The sequence below is a fragment of the Podarcis vaucheri genome (assembly GCF_965113315.1).
Source record: "Podarcis vaucheri genome assembly, chromosome: 9".
Classification (NCBI taxonomy): domain Eukaryota; kingdom Metazoa; phylum Chordata; class Lepidosauria; order Squamata; family Lacertidae; genus Podarcis; species Podarcis vaucheri.
The window spans coordinates 38,748,157-38,762,666 of record NC_138767.1 but is presented as its reverse complement, the minus strand read 5'-3'; the positions used below and the strand labels follow the sequence as shown (position 1 = coordinate 38,762,666).

Here is a 14,510-nt window from a genome sequence, read left to right as displayed (position 1 = left end):
AGCAGCAATTACGTCTTGAAGGAGGCCATGGTGTTTATGAGCTCCAGCCTTCAAACTGTGATGTAGCTGCTGCGGCCTACAATTCTTCCGCAAACAACACTAATAATTTCAAGCTACAAAATTGTGCCTTACAAATTTCAATGCACTGATTGCTGAGCAGAGCTTCAACTATAATCAGTCATGGTATGATGAATTTGCTCCTTTGATGAATTTGCTCATTAAATGTTTATTCGTTGCTTTGTTTCTTAGTCTGGGAGAAGTGGAGGAAGCTATTAAGTACATGGAAAAGTTTATGGTTATTACCAACAAAGTTAATCTTGGCCCAAGTCTAGTGGATGCATGTACATTTCTTGGAAATATTTACAACCAAAAAGTAAGTATTAGCTTGAGAAGTTATATCATAGATTAAGTATAACATCGTCAGTGGATTCATATGATCTGTTTCTTAAATATAAGTATATATGTGCAGTTGCGACATTGTTTGTTTGTTTGTTTTTATTGATGTTTGTTATGGATGCTTTTGATGACTTCAATATAACTTGGAATGCCTTATGTGCTTGTATGAAAGTGTGGGTCATAAATACTTTAATGCATGCATGCATGAAAGAATGAAACGTTGCTGAGAATAATGTTTCCTAGCTATTTTTGTGTCATATCCCAACAGTAGCAAATCTTGGGAGTACTTGCTTTAGATAGCCCTAAAATGAAATGGGTGGGATTCAACTAATGAGAAGCCCTGCAAAAGGATTTCTACTTGCACAACAAATCTCAGGGTGGGGTTGGGGGTCATTCCATCTGGTAAGCCAAAATGTTGGCCCTGATGAAATGATCGCCTTAGCATGATGATGAATTCTTCCCAGTGATTTTAGCATTTGTAACTTTCAAATGATGACTTGATGCACAGTCTAACATAGCTGCAAATACACAGTACACATTTGGAAGAGCTGTGGTTGACTTAGGTAGTTAAGATCCAAAACTTTTCAGTCTAGCAATTTATTGAAAAGTACAGAGGTATTGGCCTGCATACCAACAAAAGACGGCATTATCCTGGTTGTATGGTAACAGTGCATATCTTTCAGAAACTGGTTGGACATCTGAACCGTAGCTAGCAAGTCAAACATTTAATCTTACTGTTCTATTCTGATGCAGCTTCAGCTGTCACTGAAACTCCCCCAATGTGATTCCATTCTTCAGTGAGCAGGAAAGCTGATTTCTGCACTAGGCTATTACAGTAAACTGCAGCCTTAAAATGACAGGCATCTGTGCTGCTTACTGCTTCCCAGCTTTTGAAGAGGGTAAAATACGGAATCCTGGGTGGTGTCAGATGTGAATCTTAGGTGCTCATCATTCACTTTGATTGGTGCCAAAGTCTACACAATGTCAGGTTTTCTGTTCATTGGTTTGCTTAATCTAGCCCTTTTTCTGAATCGGGAGCTGAAATACAGTACCACTTAAAGTTATTTTTTAATACCTGTTCAAAAGAGTTTTTCAGAGAATAGCTCATGTTCTAATGCTTTTCATTCAAGTTTGATTTGACTCAACTCCTTCATTGAGATTTCAGATTCTTTAGGATATGAAGAACTGCCCAACATCAGTGCTTTTTTCTAGAAAAAGAGGTGCAGGAACTCCCACTTTTTTTTGACAGACAACCCAAAGTTGTTGAGCTTTTTTCTTTAGGGGGAGCCAAAGACGTGGAGCATTCTTAGGGGTGGATCAGTTTTTTTTGGGGGGAACACTTCTCTGCCTGATCGCCCCACTGCCGGCATTGCTGCAGCCGCATTACATCAACCCCAACACGCTACAGACATAACGCCATGAGTGGCATGAAGCTTGAAGCCTTTGACACACAGCTCTGGGCGCCATGCTGCTATACAGCTGCCGGTACGCTACAAAGAGGTACTGGAACACACCAAAGAGGTGTTGGAACTAAGTTCCAGTGAGTTCTGGCTGAAAAAAAGCCCTATCCAACTGCCCAATTGGACATGCACAATTTAAAAAAAGAAAAACCAGGAGAGTTAGAACATTAATTCCTATCAACTAACTTTTTTCATTATGCATGTGTATCTCACATGAACAAGTAACATGGAGAAGGCTAGACAGTCCATAGTCACTGGAATATCTATTTAGTAATAACTATGAATTAGTTCCAGGGACGCGGGTGGCACTGTGGGTTAAACCACACAGCCTAGAACTTGCCGATCAGAAGGTCAGCGGTTCGAATCCCCAAAACAGGGTGAGCTCCCCTTGCTCGGTCCCTGCTCCTGCCAACCTAGCAGTTCGAAAGCACGTCAAAGTGCAAGTAGATAAATAGGTACCGCTCCAGCGGGAAGGTAAACGGTGTTTCTGTGCACTGCTCTGGTTCGCCAGAAGCAGCTTAGTCATGCTGGCCACATGACCCGGAAGCTGTACGCCAGCTCCCTTGGCCAATAAAGCAAGATGAGCGCCGCAACCCCAGAGTTGGCCACGACTGGACCTAATGGTCAGGGGGCCCTTTACCCTTACCTATGAATTAGTTCCACACATGTGTTTTAATGTTTCAGTATATGCAGAAAGTAACTTTTATGAATGTGTTACAGATTAATGACTGGATGCCTAGGATCCTCCCTAATTTCTGCTGCAGCCCCCAGCTGCACATCCCACATCATTTTAGAGAATTACCCAATTATTGGGAGTAACTTTTGTTGTTTGTATTTTGCTCTACATTAACTGTGTTTGAGAACTATTTGGTTGAAAGGTGGCATAGACATGTGCTACATTAATATTACTTTTTATAAACTTAGATTAAAAGTGGAAGGCTATCACAAAAATAGTTTTATTTGTTCCACTCTTCCTTTTGGTTTCAATCTTCCTCCAAGGAACTCAGGGCAGCACACATATTTATTTCACCCCACACCCTGTGAGGTAAGCTAAGCAGAGTGTGTGTGAGTGGCCTAAGGTCACCTAGTAACCTTTTTAGCTGTGTAGTGATGTGAATCATGATCTCGCCAGTCCTTGTCTAGCACTGTCATCACGACACCCCAGATAAATGCTTGATAAAGTGAATTCAGCAACACCTAACTGCATATATACTGTATCGTATATCTTCAGGCTATTTTCTAAACAAAACGTGGGGTTGAATTTCAGGATTGAATAAGGACCTGAGTATCTTATTTAATGTTTATACTATTTTTCACCTAACATGGAAGTGCTTATCCATGTCCATCATCATTATTGTCTTTCTAGATTTCAAGTATACCTTTATGGCACACTTTTATTTGCGAGCATTTTGTTTGTTTGTTTGTTTGTTTGTTTTGGCTTATAATCTACTGCATGTCAATGACTTGGAGCTGGTAACCATATTCTAATTATTCTACTCCTATTCCTGGCCACAAAAAGATTTGACTATCAGGCACTGCTTCCAGAAAATATACACTGTACAGACTTAGGTGTAGACAAGTCTTAAGGGGGGAAGAAGAGTCCAGACCACTAGGGAACACCCATCTCTGCGTAACCTTGCAGTCCTGACTTAGTACATATTTGCTATATATTGAGTATGTTTAAGGGAGCCTTCCCAGCTGATCTTAAAGGTCGTAGTGGAACATTTTACTGTAGAGAGTAAGATTATAGGGGAAAGTGACAGTGGCAGTAATTCAGGGTTCTAGCAATTCTCTGAGATGATCCAAACCATAAATTTAAGTGCCTCCTCCATGTTCCTTGCTTGTATTGGGAGAATAGGACTCTTGCTTTTGCAAAAAGTAAAGAGTAGAGTCAATAGCATTTTCCCTCCCCGTTTTTCATCAGACAAGGAAGGTCATCACAGGAGGATAATTATCCTTTTAGTTACTGTACTTCCAGTATTGGTCTGCTGTTTAATGTTCTTTCCATTTTAAATGGTACAAAATGGAGTCAATAATGTAAAGCTGTAAATCCAAGGGTATCTATGACAATTTGCCACTTTGTTGGTTCAGTATGCAACAAACTGCAACCTCTTAAAGGCTGCAAGTGAGGAAAATAAGAAATGCTGGAGTATTTGAAAACTGGAACGTACCTGTCTTTTCTTTTATTAGGGTAACTACTCCAAGGCCTGCGAGTATTTTGATCAGGCATTTGATACAGCAAATTCTCTTTCGGACTGGGCTCTAGTGAACGAGACAAAGGTATATTGTGGCATTGGGAAAGCTCATAACATGATGCTGAAATATAACAGTCGCACAGAAGCTGCAGATTACGCCAACATCAAGTACCTGGTGGCCTGGAAGGAGAACCGAAGTGACATGTTCACTGACCCTTTTCCAGTTGGTAAGACAGTAGTTATGAAACGCATTAGTGCTGCATTGTCCTTATGGTTAAGTCATTTTTCTTGTATAGTTTTATTAAATTACTTGCTGAGTTTAATCCTATTGGACTAACTTTGTCCTGGGTGGAGGTAAGACTTGTGTTTGCATGAGATTTTTTTAAAAAATTATTAAATAAGTCTATATACAAACACAGACAATCAAGTCCAATGGATATATTTGCTAGAAGCTCACTGACATTGCTTTTGAAGTTATCACAATTTCAAGCTTAGAAAACATTGGTAAAATAATTTCTTTTCTTGATACATTAACCAGGCCACATTCTCACAGGAATGTAACAGCAGTGTATTATTTCTCATGTGAATCTCAGTTAAACTGTAGCAGTTGCAACCAGCAGTGCAGGGAGCAGAAGACAAGCCTATGCAATGTCTCTCTTCCTTTCTCTCCTCTGCCTGCATCTCCCTCTGCCCCAAAAAGCCTTTCCAGAGGGTAGTAAGGGCCTATCAATCATTGCAGATTGTGCAGGTGGCGGGTGGGAGCATGAAATCGCCTGAAATCTGACACACAAATTCCTCTGCCTAGTTTGAAGCAATTCCCAACTCCCACTGCAGCTTGCAGAAGGTTGAATAGAACCCTTAGATATTTATCTCTTTGATATGGAAGCAGGGCTATGAAATGGCTTTTATGTAAGTGCTGGAAATATACAGTGGAAAATGCGCAGTGGTAAAGAACTCTAAAACTCTTTGTATGCATATGTGTGGGAGTTCATATATAGCCTTCACCACAGTCGTTTCCATGGCATATTATAAGGATGAAAAAGGGGTCTGCCCTCTTATTTTACCTTGTCGGCTGGAATCTGCAAGGCCTTATAGATGACTCTGTAGCAGCCAATGGGTCCTTTTAGGATAATGTATAGAAGTATTTAGTTATTCACATGCTGCATCTAAACAGTTCATTCAGAGGCAGATTTAGGGGAGCACAACTGAGGCAAAAGCCAGCACTGAGCGTAGAGCACAAGAGCTGTAGGAGCACTGAATTTGGATGTCGCACAAAGCACTGCTGACACTTCTTCATTTTCCACTCAAAGGCATACACATAGCAGAAGCAGGAATCAGATTTGGAGGAATCGTGAACCACAGCAGGTTGCTTCAGACAGTTTGTCTAAGCTGTACTGGACTGATTTGGGGTGCTGCAGAGATCTGACAGTTTTAAACAGCTGTAGAGAATATGTCTGCCAAAACAAACATTTCTCCCCTGCCCTATAAAGGAAACACCAGGGTAAGGGAAAGTAGGAGGGAGAGCCCTTTAGTGACTGGCAAGTCTAGCTTCTAATTTGAAGGGAATTGTTTTATGAAGGCTTTCCAATCCAATCTCTCCTAGGGATGTTGAAGTGATGTATTCCCTTGTTAATGTTTGTTCTGTGCTCTTTTCTAGTTGTGCTAGTGGTGCTTGCTCAGAAAATGCTGAATATTCAGCTCCTTCAGCCACATTGCCACCTGTTCCCACATCAACTCCTCTCAAATTAGTTTTGCACTTAATTCACACCTAAAGTCACAGAAAGTGAGCAAAACACAAGCCTTTGCACCATTCTTCTGAAATTTTGCAGGTTACTTTCCCAGGGGCTCCTCTGAGATGCATATTGTTTTTATAACAAAACCATTTCCCACAGAACCACAGGAAAGAAAGCAGATCCCTTTTCATTCTCCCCCTAAATAAAAAAGAAGTCATATTTAAAGATGCCTAGCACACACACAAAAATGTGAACTTATTTGCCTATAATTTAGCATGCTTCTTACCTAGGGGTACCTTTGCAATGTATGTTATTTTCATGCAAATAGTCCATAAAACAATAGGGAAGATCAACTAAATTCATTTTAACTACCCAAAATTGTAAGGATGGCCATTGCGGGGAAATATGGCAACTAACTATCCAAAATTTTAGGGGAAATCATCTCAGCAAATTTCCCCAAAAAATAATAAAGTTAGGCAGGTGCTTTTTTTGCAAAAATTAATTTTTTTAAGCGCTCAGCACAAAAACCCTGGACCTATTTGTCTATAATTTTTAATAGACTATTTTTGTTGAGGAAATGGCCCTCTAAATATGGGCCATTAAGATAACAAAGGAAGTGGCTCTGTGTCAGATAACAAATGAGTTGGCCCTCCTTCCTCAACTCCCCTTAAAAAGACAAAGAGGAGAGTTGAGAGTTGAGTTATGTGAGCTAGAAGGTAGAAACAAGGCTGCAGTTTGGGAGATAGAACCATGATTGATTTATGCTGGAATCCAAGGCTGCTACTTTGGGAGAAGCAAGACCCTCCTGCTGTGAGTCCCTCCACCATAAGCCCAGGTTGTATATATGTGTAAATCAACCATATATCATAAAGGCACCATAGTCTTGCTGTCTCTCATTCTGAGGAGACATGAACCTGGTTATGTGCCTGGAACTCCTGGAATTTTGCACCACATGGAAATTGGGGCAGTGTGTAACAGTATATATGTGTGCATGTAAAATTTTAATTCTATCAATGCTTAATTCTTTTTTAACGATTTCCCCTATGTTTTAATTGCTCTTATTTTCTGATCAGGATTTAGCTTCAGAAACCAAATTGGATAGCCTGTAAGTCATAATAATAATAATAATAATAATAAGTTATTTATACCCCGCCCATCTGACTGGGTTTCCCCAGCCACTCTGGGCAGCTTCCAACAGGATATTAAAAACACAATAAAAGATCAAACATTAAAAACTTCCCTAAACAGGGCTGCCTTCAGATGTCTTCTAAAAATCAGATAGTTGTTTATTTTTTTGACATCGGATGGGAGGGCGTTCCACAGGGTGGGCGCCACAACTGAGAAGGCCCTCTGCCTGGTTCCATATAAATTCACTTCTCACAGTGAGGGAACTGCCAGAAGGCCTTTGGCACTGGACCTCAGTGTACACGCTGAACAATGGGGGTGGAGACGCTCCTTCAGATATACTGGGCTGAGGCTGTTTAGAGCTTTAAAGGTCAGCACCAACACTTTGAATTGTGTCCGGAAATGTACTAGGAGCCAATATAGGTCTTTCAGGACCAGTATTATGTGGTCTCAGCAACCACTCCCAGTCACCAGTCTAGCTGCTGCATTCTGGATTAGTTGTAGTTTCTGAGTCACCTTCAAAGGTAGCCCCATGTAGAGCACGTTGCAGTAGTCCAAGTGGGAGATAACTACAGCATGCACCACTCTGGCAAGACAGTCCAGGGGCAGGTAGGGTCTCAGCCTGCATATCAGATGGAGCTGGTAGATGGAGCTGATGAGGTATGATGCCTTCTAAAAGGGCACCTTGTTTGCAGGTAGTTTCATTTCTTGAAACTAAACTGAAAGCTGTTCTCCGTGAACCCTCAGGAACATTTCCATTTAAATGGGAATCCAAGAGAGTTCTAAGCTTCACATTGCAGAAACAACATTGTAGCTGCTTTAACAGAGACAGCTCACTAGACATCTGAGCCCATAGGAAGAGAAACTGAGGCTTCAGGTGCTAGCCATGGAGGCTTTAGAAACTGAGGCAAAGGCCAGCCAACTAAAAGTGAAGCCAAGAAGAAAGAATCTGAAGAATCTGGGCTGCTGAGGTGACATATTAACTATTCGATCCTACAAGACAAGAAGAGGGAGTGTTAGGAAAATACCAGTAGATCAGTTTGGATGCCAGTAGTGAGAAAATAAATAAGAAATTTCTGCTTCAGACCAAAATGCATTGTACTTATTCAGAAAAGGAAGGTGATTTGCAGTTGTTGGTGTGGGGGAGAAATTCCTGGTATTCCAGCAGTGTTACAGGGATAAAGAATGATTTTAATTCAAACGCATTTCTTGCACTCTGTTATTTCATCTTCTGTTTAATTAATAACCAGTTGTATAGTTAAGTGTTCCCAGCATATCTGGCATTTTTATTATTCCATTATACAAAAAAGTGCTAAGATTTACTCTCATTTTTGTCTTAATTGCAATTTATTGCCCCTTTGCTATTTTCCATATGAGCATTAAAACATCACCTATACTTACTTTATACTTTTCAATTGAATACTTTGTCTCTTTAGTTCAGCATACATTTTTAAAGTTTCTTTCATCTTTTTTATACTTCATTTATAACTTTGTCTTTACATGGTAGATCATTAGTATATTTCCTGAACAGTTTGATGCCCTCTGAACTTATAGGCACAGCACATAAAAAGAGGAAATTAGAAGATTAGAAGTATTTTTTTTAAACTTCTCTCTGATTACTGATTTGCTGCAAGTTGGTTTTTTGGGGTTTTCTGAGGTGGGGGGATGGACGTGAAAGCTTTTATTTCATGCAAGTTCCAAAATACAGCACAACTGTTAGTTGAACTAAGGCCACAGTAGTAAGATTCTTCACAGATCTATGATCACAGATCTATGATCTACGATACCAAAATTCAGCATCACATTAATAACCTTCTACTCAATCATACCAAGATGGCTAGTTGAAATGAAAAGGCTGTGTAAATGAAAGCAGATGCTTGAAGTAGAGTTGCAAGTAGAGTTGCCATACATCTGGGGAAACCCGGGCATGTCCGGGGGGGGGGGGATGACCAACATGTCCATCTGGGTGGATTTTTACATTTTAAAGGAAATGTCCGGGCTTGCAGGGGGGTTGGTTCAGGCAAGTTGGACTTGGGCTGATCTGCATGCCACAGCTGCTGCCAGCCCAAGTCAAGGAAAGAGTATTATTATTATTATTATTATTATTATTATTATTATTATTATTATGGTTTACTTGAAGGGTCTCACCCATGTTGACTGACTGTGCTGCATAATGCTACACAATTGCCAGAAGAGTTGGCAATTTCCCCTTTACTAAGTTTGAATTGCACAAGTTCAGACTAAGATATTAATATGTGGCAAAGACAATGCTACACATGTGTAAGTAAACACAGAGCACCTAGCTTCTTCTGCTAAGAAAGAAAAATGGGAGTGAGTGCCTGTTACAAATGTCTTTGAAGGACACCCTTGGCTCACATGTCCTATTGCTCCAAAGACTAAACTGTATTTTGGCAACCAATGTATCCATGACATCCTAAAAATAACATTACAAAGCTTGAAATTTACCCCCCAAAATTATGCCTTGTAGACATAATGATTGTGCTGAAAGTACTGAAGGCATCATTGTAAGATCTGACAACATTCATAAGAAAAATAGGCTAGTTCTAGTTGTGCATGGAACACTAGTGGGATTCTGTCCACAGCAGTGAGACTCTTTGTTCATCTTTTGGGCTCACTATATTTCCATATCTTGGATGTAATATTTGCTTAGAGTTGCCACATGTAGAGTTGAGTAAGGTCATTTCCTGAAAGTTAGGAGAATTAACAGCATTACTTATCAGGTCTATAGTCATTGAGTCTGTAGTCATTATTTCAAATGTTGTATACAACAATGAATATCTGGTGGCACCAACACATGGTGCAGTGGTACCTTGGTTCTTGAACTTAATCCATTCCAGAAGTCTGTTTGACTCCCGAAACCTGCAGTCAAGCGGAAGCTGCGTCAGACATTAGGCTTCCGAAAAACGTTCACAAACCGGAACACTTACTTTTGTGTTTGCAGTGTTCGGGAGCCAAAATGTATGAGTACGAAGGCGTTCAAGAACCAAGCTATAACTGTACAAATGTGCTCATGAGCCCACTGTGTTACCGGTCTTGTGTGTAGGCTCCATATTGGTCCATAGTTTTACACCAGTGTTTTTCAATCTTGGGTTCCCAGCTGTTGTTGGAGTGTTGTTCCCATCATCCCTGACCACTGGTGCTGATGATGGGAGTTGTAGTCCAACAACAGCTGGGGACCTAGGCTTGAGAAACTCTGAACTGATAATGCTGAATTGGTTGACCCATACAGGAAAGTGACTGACAGCCACCATTTCCAGTTTTCGAGCTCTTTCATTTCTGTCTCTCTTTACTCTGGGAATGTTCCAGGTTAGAAGGTAGTAGAACAAGAAACCATAGCCAACAACTAATGATGTCAGATCAGCCAGGGTCAGACTGAAGTCTGAGTAAGGCAGCATTTTCAACTGTGCTTTCCCAGAAGCCGACTATCACCTTACAAGAATGAAATAATGAATATTCTGCTACTGCCCACATCCAAACCTTGTACTGGTTTCATCCTGGTATTTCAGCCCCAGAGCATACTGGGTGATGTTTAATATTTAATGATAACTGTGTTGGAGTGAATGCACAATGTACACACACACACACATATATATTATTTATGCCCCTTTTACTATATATAAATTAGATTGGATGAACCAAAACAACTGAGCTGGTTATCTAAAGTGTGATCTCCCAAAAGGCCTTGTTAAGCAAATGTAAATTGCTTGGATATTATTATTTTCAAAAGTAAAGTCACCTGGGCCAAAATATGTCTGGGATGTCTTAAAATCACCCCGTTCCCTAATTTATTGACAATTATAATAAAATACATACTTACAATGTGTAGCATTCATTTAAAATTGCAATACTATGATGCTAGACACTTTTATTTATCTATAGTGTTATGTTAAACCACAGAGGAGATGGCAGGGAAGCTATTAATGTCATATTGTCAGCACATGGGAATAACCAAGCAACTAATCCCCACAGAGTTACTAATACTAGTACTGAAATCAACAGGTTGTTCATGTTCATGTTCTACTGCAAAGGTTTTTTCCTGATGATAATTTAAATTTTTTCTATTTGTCATTCTTAACCACAGTCAGAAACAGAGGTTTGCGAAAGGGAAATTATGCATTTATTGCTTGCGCAGCACACATTTGTTGTAAATGCATACCTAATTTGATGAAATGATAATCATGACAAATAAAAGAGACATATACAAAAGAAGGAAGAAAACACATATTTAGATAAATGGGACAGTGAATTATGGGGATATTATTGATGGTGAAATGTGTGCTTTGGGACATAATCTAGACACCAGAAACTATTCTGGATGAAAGAGATTGGGATAAAACTCATATGTCCACTTCATTATGTTTAACTCTCTCAGAAGCTGATATTGAGCCCTGTTATTGTGAGGTACCATGCAGTGTTAGAAAAACCTTTACATACTAATTTTATTATGGGGACATTAAAGAAATTATCTCTTTGGCAGAAGGATACAAGTGGAAGTCTCACATGTCCATAGGAAAACATGGGGTTAAAGTGGACTGTATTTTAGGCTATATTCAGTTGACTTGCTGTGTGGGGAGAGGCTGAGCAGTCCTGGCTAATGACTTGCAGGTACTGAATCCTCAGGTCTCTCAGGTGGTTTCACTCGACCAGTTTCAGCAGAATGATGAAAAGGCTGAGATAAAATAAACTGACAGTTGCTACTCATCGCAGGCAGCAAGCTGTACCCCAGCAGCTGAGACCCTGGGAGCCCTCTTTTTTTAAACAAAGACTTTCACTGCAGTGAGCAATGAACTCCACACACACAAAAAGGGAGAGGGAGATTGGCAGCTGGTGACCGACAGGAGGAGGGGAAGGAGGAAAACTGGGAAACACAGCAATTGTTGGCTAATTAGAAGCTGTTCCCACCTACTTAATACCAACCCATTAAGCAGAAAACACTTTTTCATCTTACTCTTCAAATGACATTACTGCTTCACATGACATTATACTCCAATCAATACCCTCCCACTGGCTGCCTCAGTGCCCACAAATGAATACATTTCAGTTCAAGAATGCAGTAATTGAGTTGGGGCAATGAAATTGGAGCTCTCACAGACAAGATCTTTCTCTGAAGATACTAATATTATATTTCTGAAGCTTGGATAAAGAAATCAGATCTTCCTATTGACCGATGTCTGAAATGGGCAAATGAAAAAAGACAGTGATTAATATATTTTAACCTTTGCATTTAAAGACTGGGACAATTTCTATTTTCTGATACTCGTTTCTCTTTTTGATAGAAATATATTGATATAAGTTTACATAAACAGCAAGCCTTCTGCCGTTTCAAGCATTATTTAATGGCAGATTGATCTTTTAGTTGCAAGTGATTCAAAGTAGAAACAGAGGACCTATTAAAAAACCATTCATGAAGTGACAAACGCATCATGTTGGAACTTTCTTCCCAATGATGGCTACCATGTAGTCAACATGTGACAAAAGCTTCAAACAATCAGGCTGATGTGATAATAACATGGAGTTGGATTCTTAGTTGTCCTTACAGCTCCTCCCATTTTAAAAAATCATAATTGGTAGCAATAGCAATTGTTTGTATCACACTTCTCTGAATATGAGGGAAAGTAATCCTAAATTCATCTTCTCCTCCTTGTTTGTTTAGTCATTTAGTCATTTCCAACTCTTCATGACCCCATGGACCAGAGCACGCCAGGCACTCCTGTCTTCTATTGCCTCCCGCAGTTTGGTCAAACTCATGTTGGTAGCTTCGAGAACACTGTCCAACCATCTCGTCTTCTGTCGTCCCCTTCTTCTTGTGCCCTCAATCCATCAGGGTCTTTTCCAGGGAGCCTTCTCTTCTCATGAGGTGGCCAAAGTATTGGAGCCTCTGCTTCAGGATCTGTCCTTCAGTGAGCACTCAGGGTCGATTTCCTTAAGAATGGATAGGTTTGATCTTGCAGTCCATGGGACTCTCCTTACCTCCCCACAATAATGGAGGAGGCTCTGATCCAGTGAAAGCTAATACTGGGAGAAGCGGGGGAAGCTATTTTCACTGATTTTCCCCATGCCCTCCAACAGCTCCCAGTGCTATCTCCCATCAGGGTTGTCTTTACCTGGGAGTGCAAGGGGTGTGGGGCACCCGGGCACCAAATTCTGGGGGGCAACCACTGCTGAAGCTGCCTAAGCTCTTAACTATCTACCTGTTGTGAAATAATAAATAATTTTGATCAAGCTAGAAAACAAAATACATATATACTTAGGTGTTACCGAAATGTATACCTACTGTTTCGCTAAAGGACTTTCAACTTTGTGCGCTCATTTACCAAAGGCGCGCCAGCAGTGGCACTTGTCATTCACAATGGCGGCACTTGTCAAACTCAACGACGGTGCTTGTCAGACTCAACGGCACCATGCACACAAAATTAACTCTTACATCAAAATATTATGTTATGTATTGTTTGGGAGCTAAACTAAATTTGGGGGTGCTGGGTGGATCTTTGCACCCCGGTGGCACACATGCTAAAGACGGCCCTTGCTGCTTTTGAAATCCTCTGGAGCTATTTTTGAGAGGGCATAAGGGGGCTGCAGGGCAGGGAGGGATTGCCTCCCCCTTTTTTTCCTCCAGCAGGAATGTTCCATAAGCCAAGTTCCATTCACAGGAAGTTAGGATCCAAGCCAATAGCCTCTTAATCCACCCTTCAGTGTAACTCCTACCAAATTAATAAAACCTTTTCTTGAGCTGTTCTTTGTGTGGAGCTCTAATGGATAATGATTTATTGTGTGTGTGAAATTGTTTTGTTGTTTTTGCCATGCTTCGTTGTGAACCACTTACAATATATGCAGATTAAGTGACTCTAAGTAGGTAAACTTAAAAGAAAGTACCGTATTTTTTGCTCCATAACACTCACTTTTTTCTTCCTAGAAAGTAAGGGGAAATGTCTGTGCGTGTTATGGAGCGAATGCCTGCGGGTGGCGGGGGGATCTGCTGCAGTCGTGAGCAGAGGATCCATGGTTCCCCTTCCTTCCCTCCTCCGTGGGTCACTTTGCTCACTTTGAAACAGCAAAGCGGGAGAAGAGCCACTGAGTGGGGAGAAGAGAGGGACAGAGAGCCTGGTTACAAAGCACGGATCCACATAGATCCTCAGGATTTTTGCATTGGGTCACCCCAAATTCACCATCAGATCACATAGCATGTCCATGGCTACAGCTTGCACCAAAAAAATCACGCACCCACTGTTGCCTGGGGCCGCAGTGGTGCAAAAACGTGGTTACAAAGCATGGATCCACATGGATCCTCAGGATTTTTGCATTGGGTCACCCCAAATTCACCACCAGAGAACATAGCATGTCCATGGCTACAGCCTGCCCCCCCCCCAAATCACGCACCCACTGTTGCCTGGGGCCGCAGTGGTGCAAAAACGTGGTTACAAAGCATGGATCCACATGGATCCTCAGGATTTTTGCATTGGGCTACCCCAAACTCACCGTCAGATCACATGTCTGTGGCCACAGCATGAACCACAAAAATCATACATCCACTGTTTCGTTTAGAATATTTTTTTTCTTCTTTTCCTCCTCCAAAATCTATG

The 14,510-nt window shown here is 40.8% G+C and overlaps 1 protein-coding gene across 4 annotated transcripts in view; it reads left to right on the top strand.

The window, feature by feature from the left end:
* TTC29 (tetratricopeptide repeat domain 29) overlaps nucleotides 1-14,510 on the top strand; it is a 123,676-nt gene that overhangs the window by 79,447 nt on the left and 29,719 nt on the right. For all 4 annotated transcript variants that reach the window (XM_082237704.1, XM_082237703.1, XM_082237706.1 and 1 more), the window contains exons 10-11: nucleotides 250-373; nucleotides 4,047-4,286. In XM_082237704.1, the coding sequence (XP_082093830.1) occupies nucleotides 250-373; nucleotides 4,047-4,286 (364 nt within the window). The remainder of the gene's footprint in view (nucleotides 1-249; nucleotides 374-4,046; nucleotides 4,287-14,510) is intronic.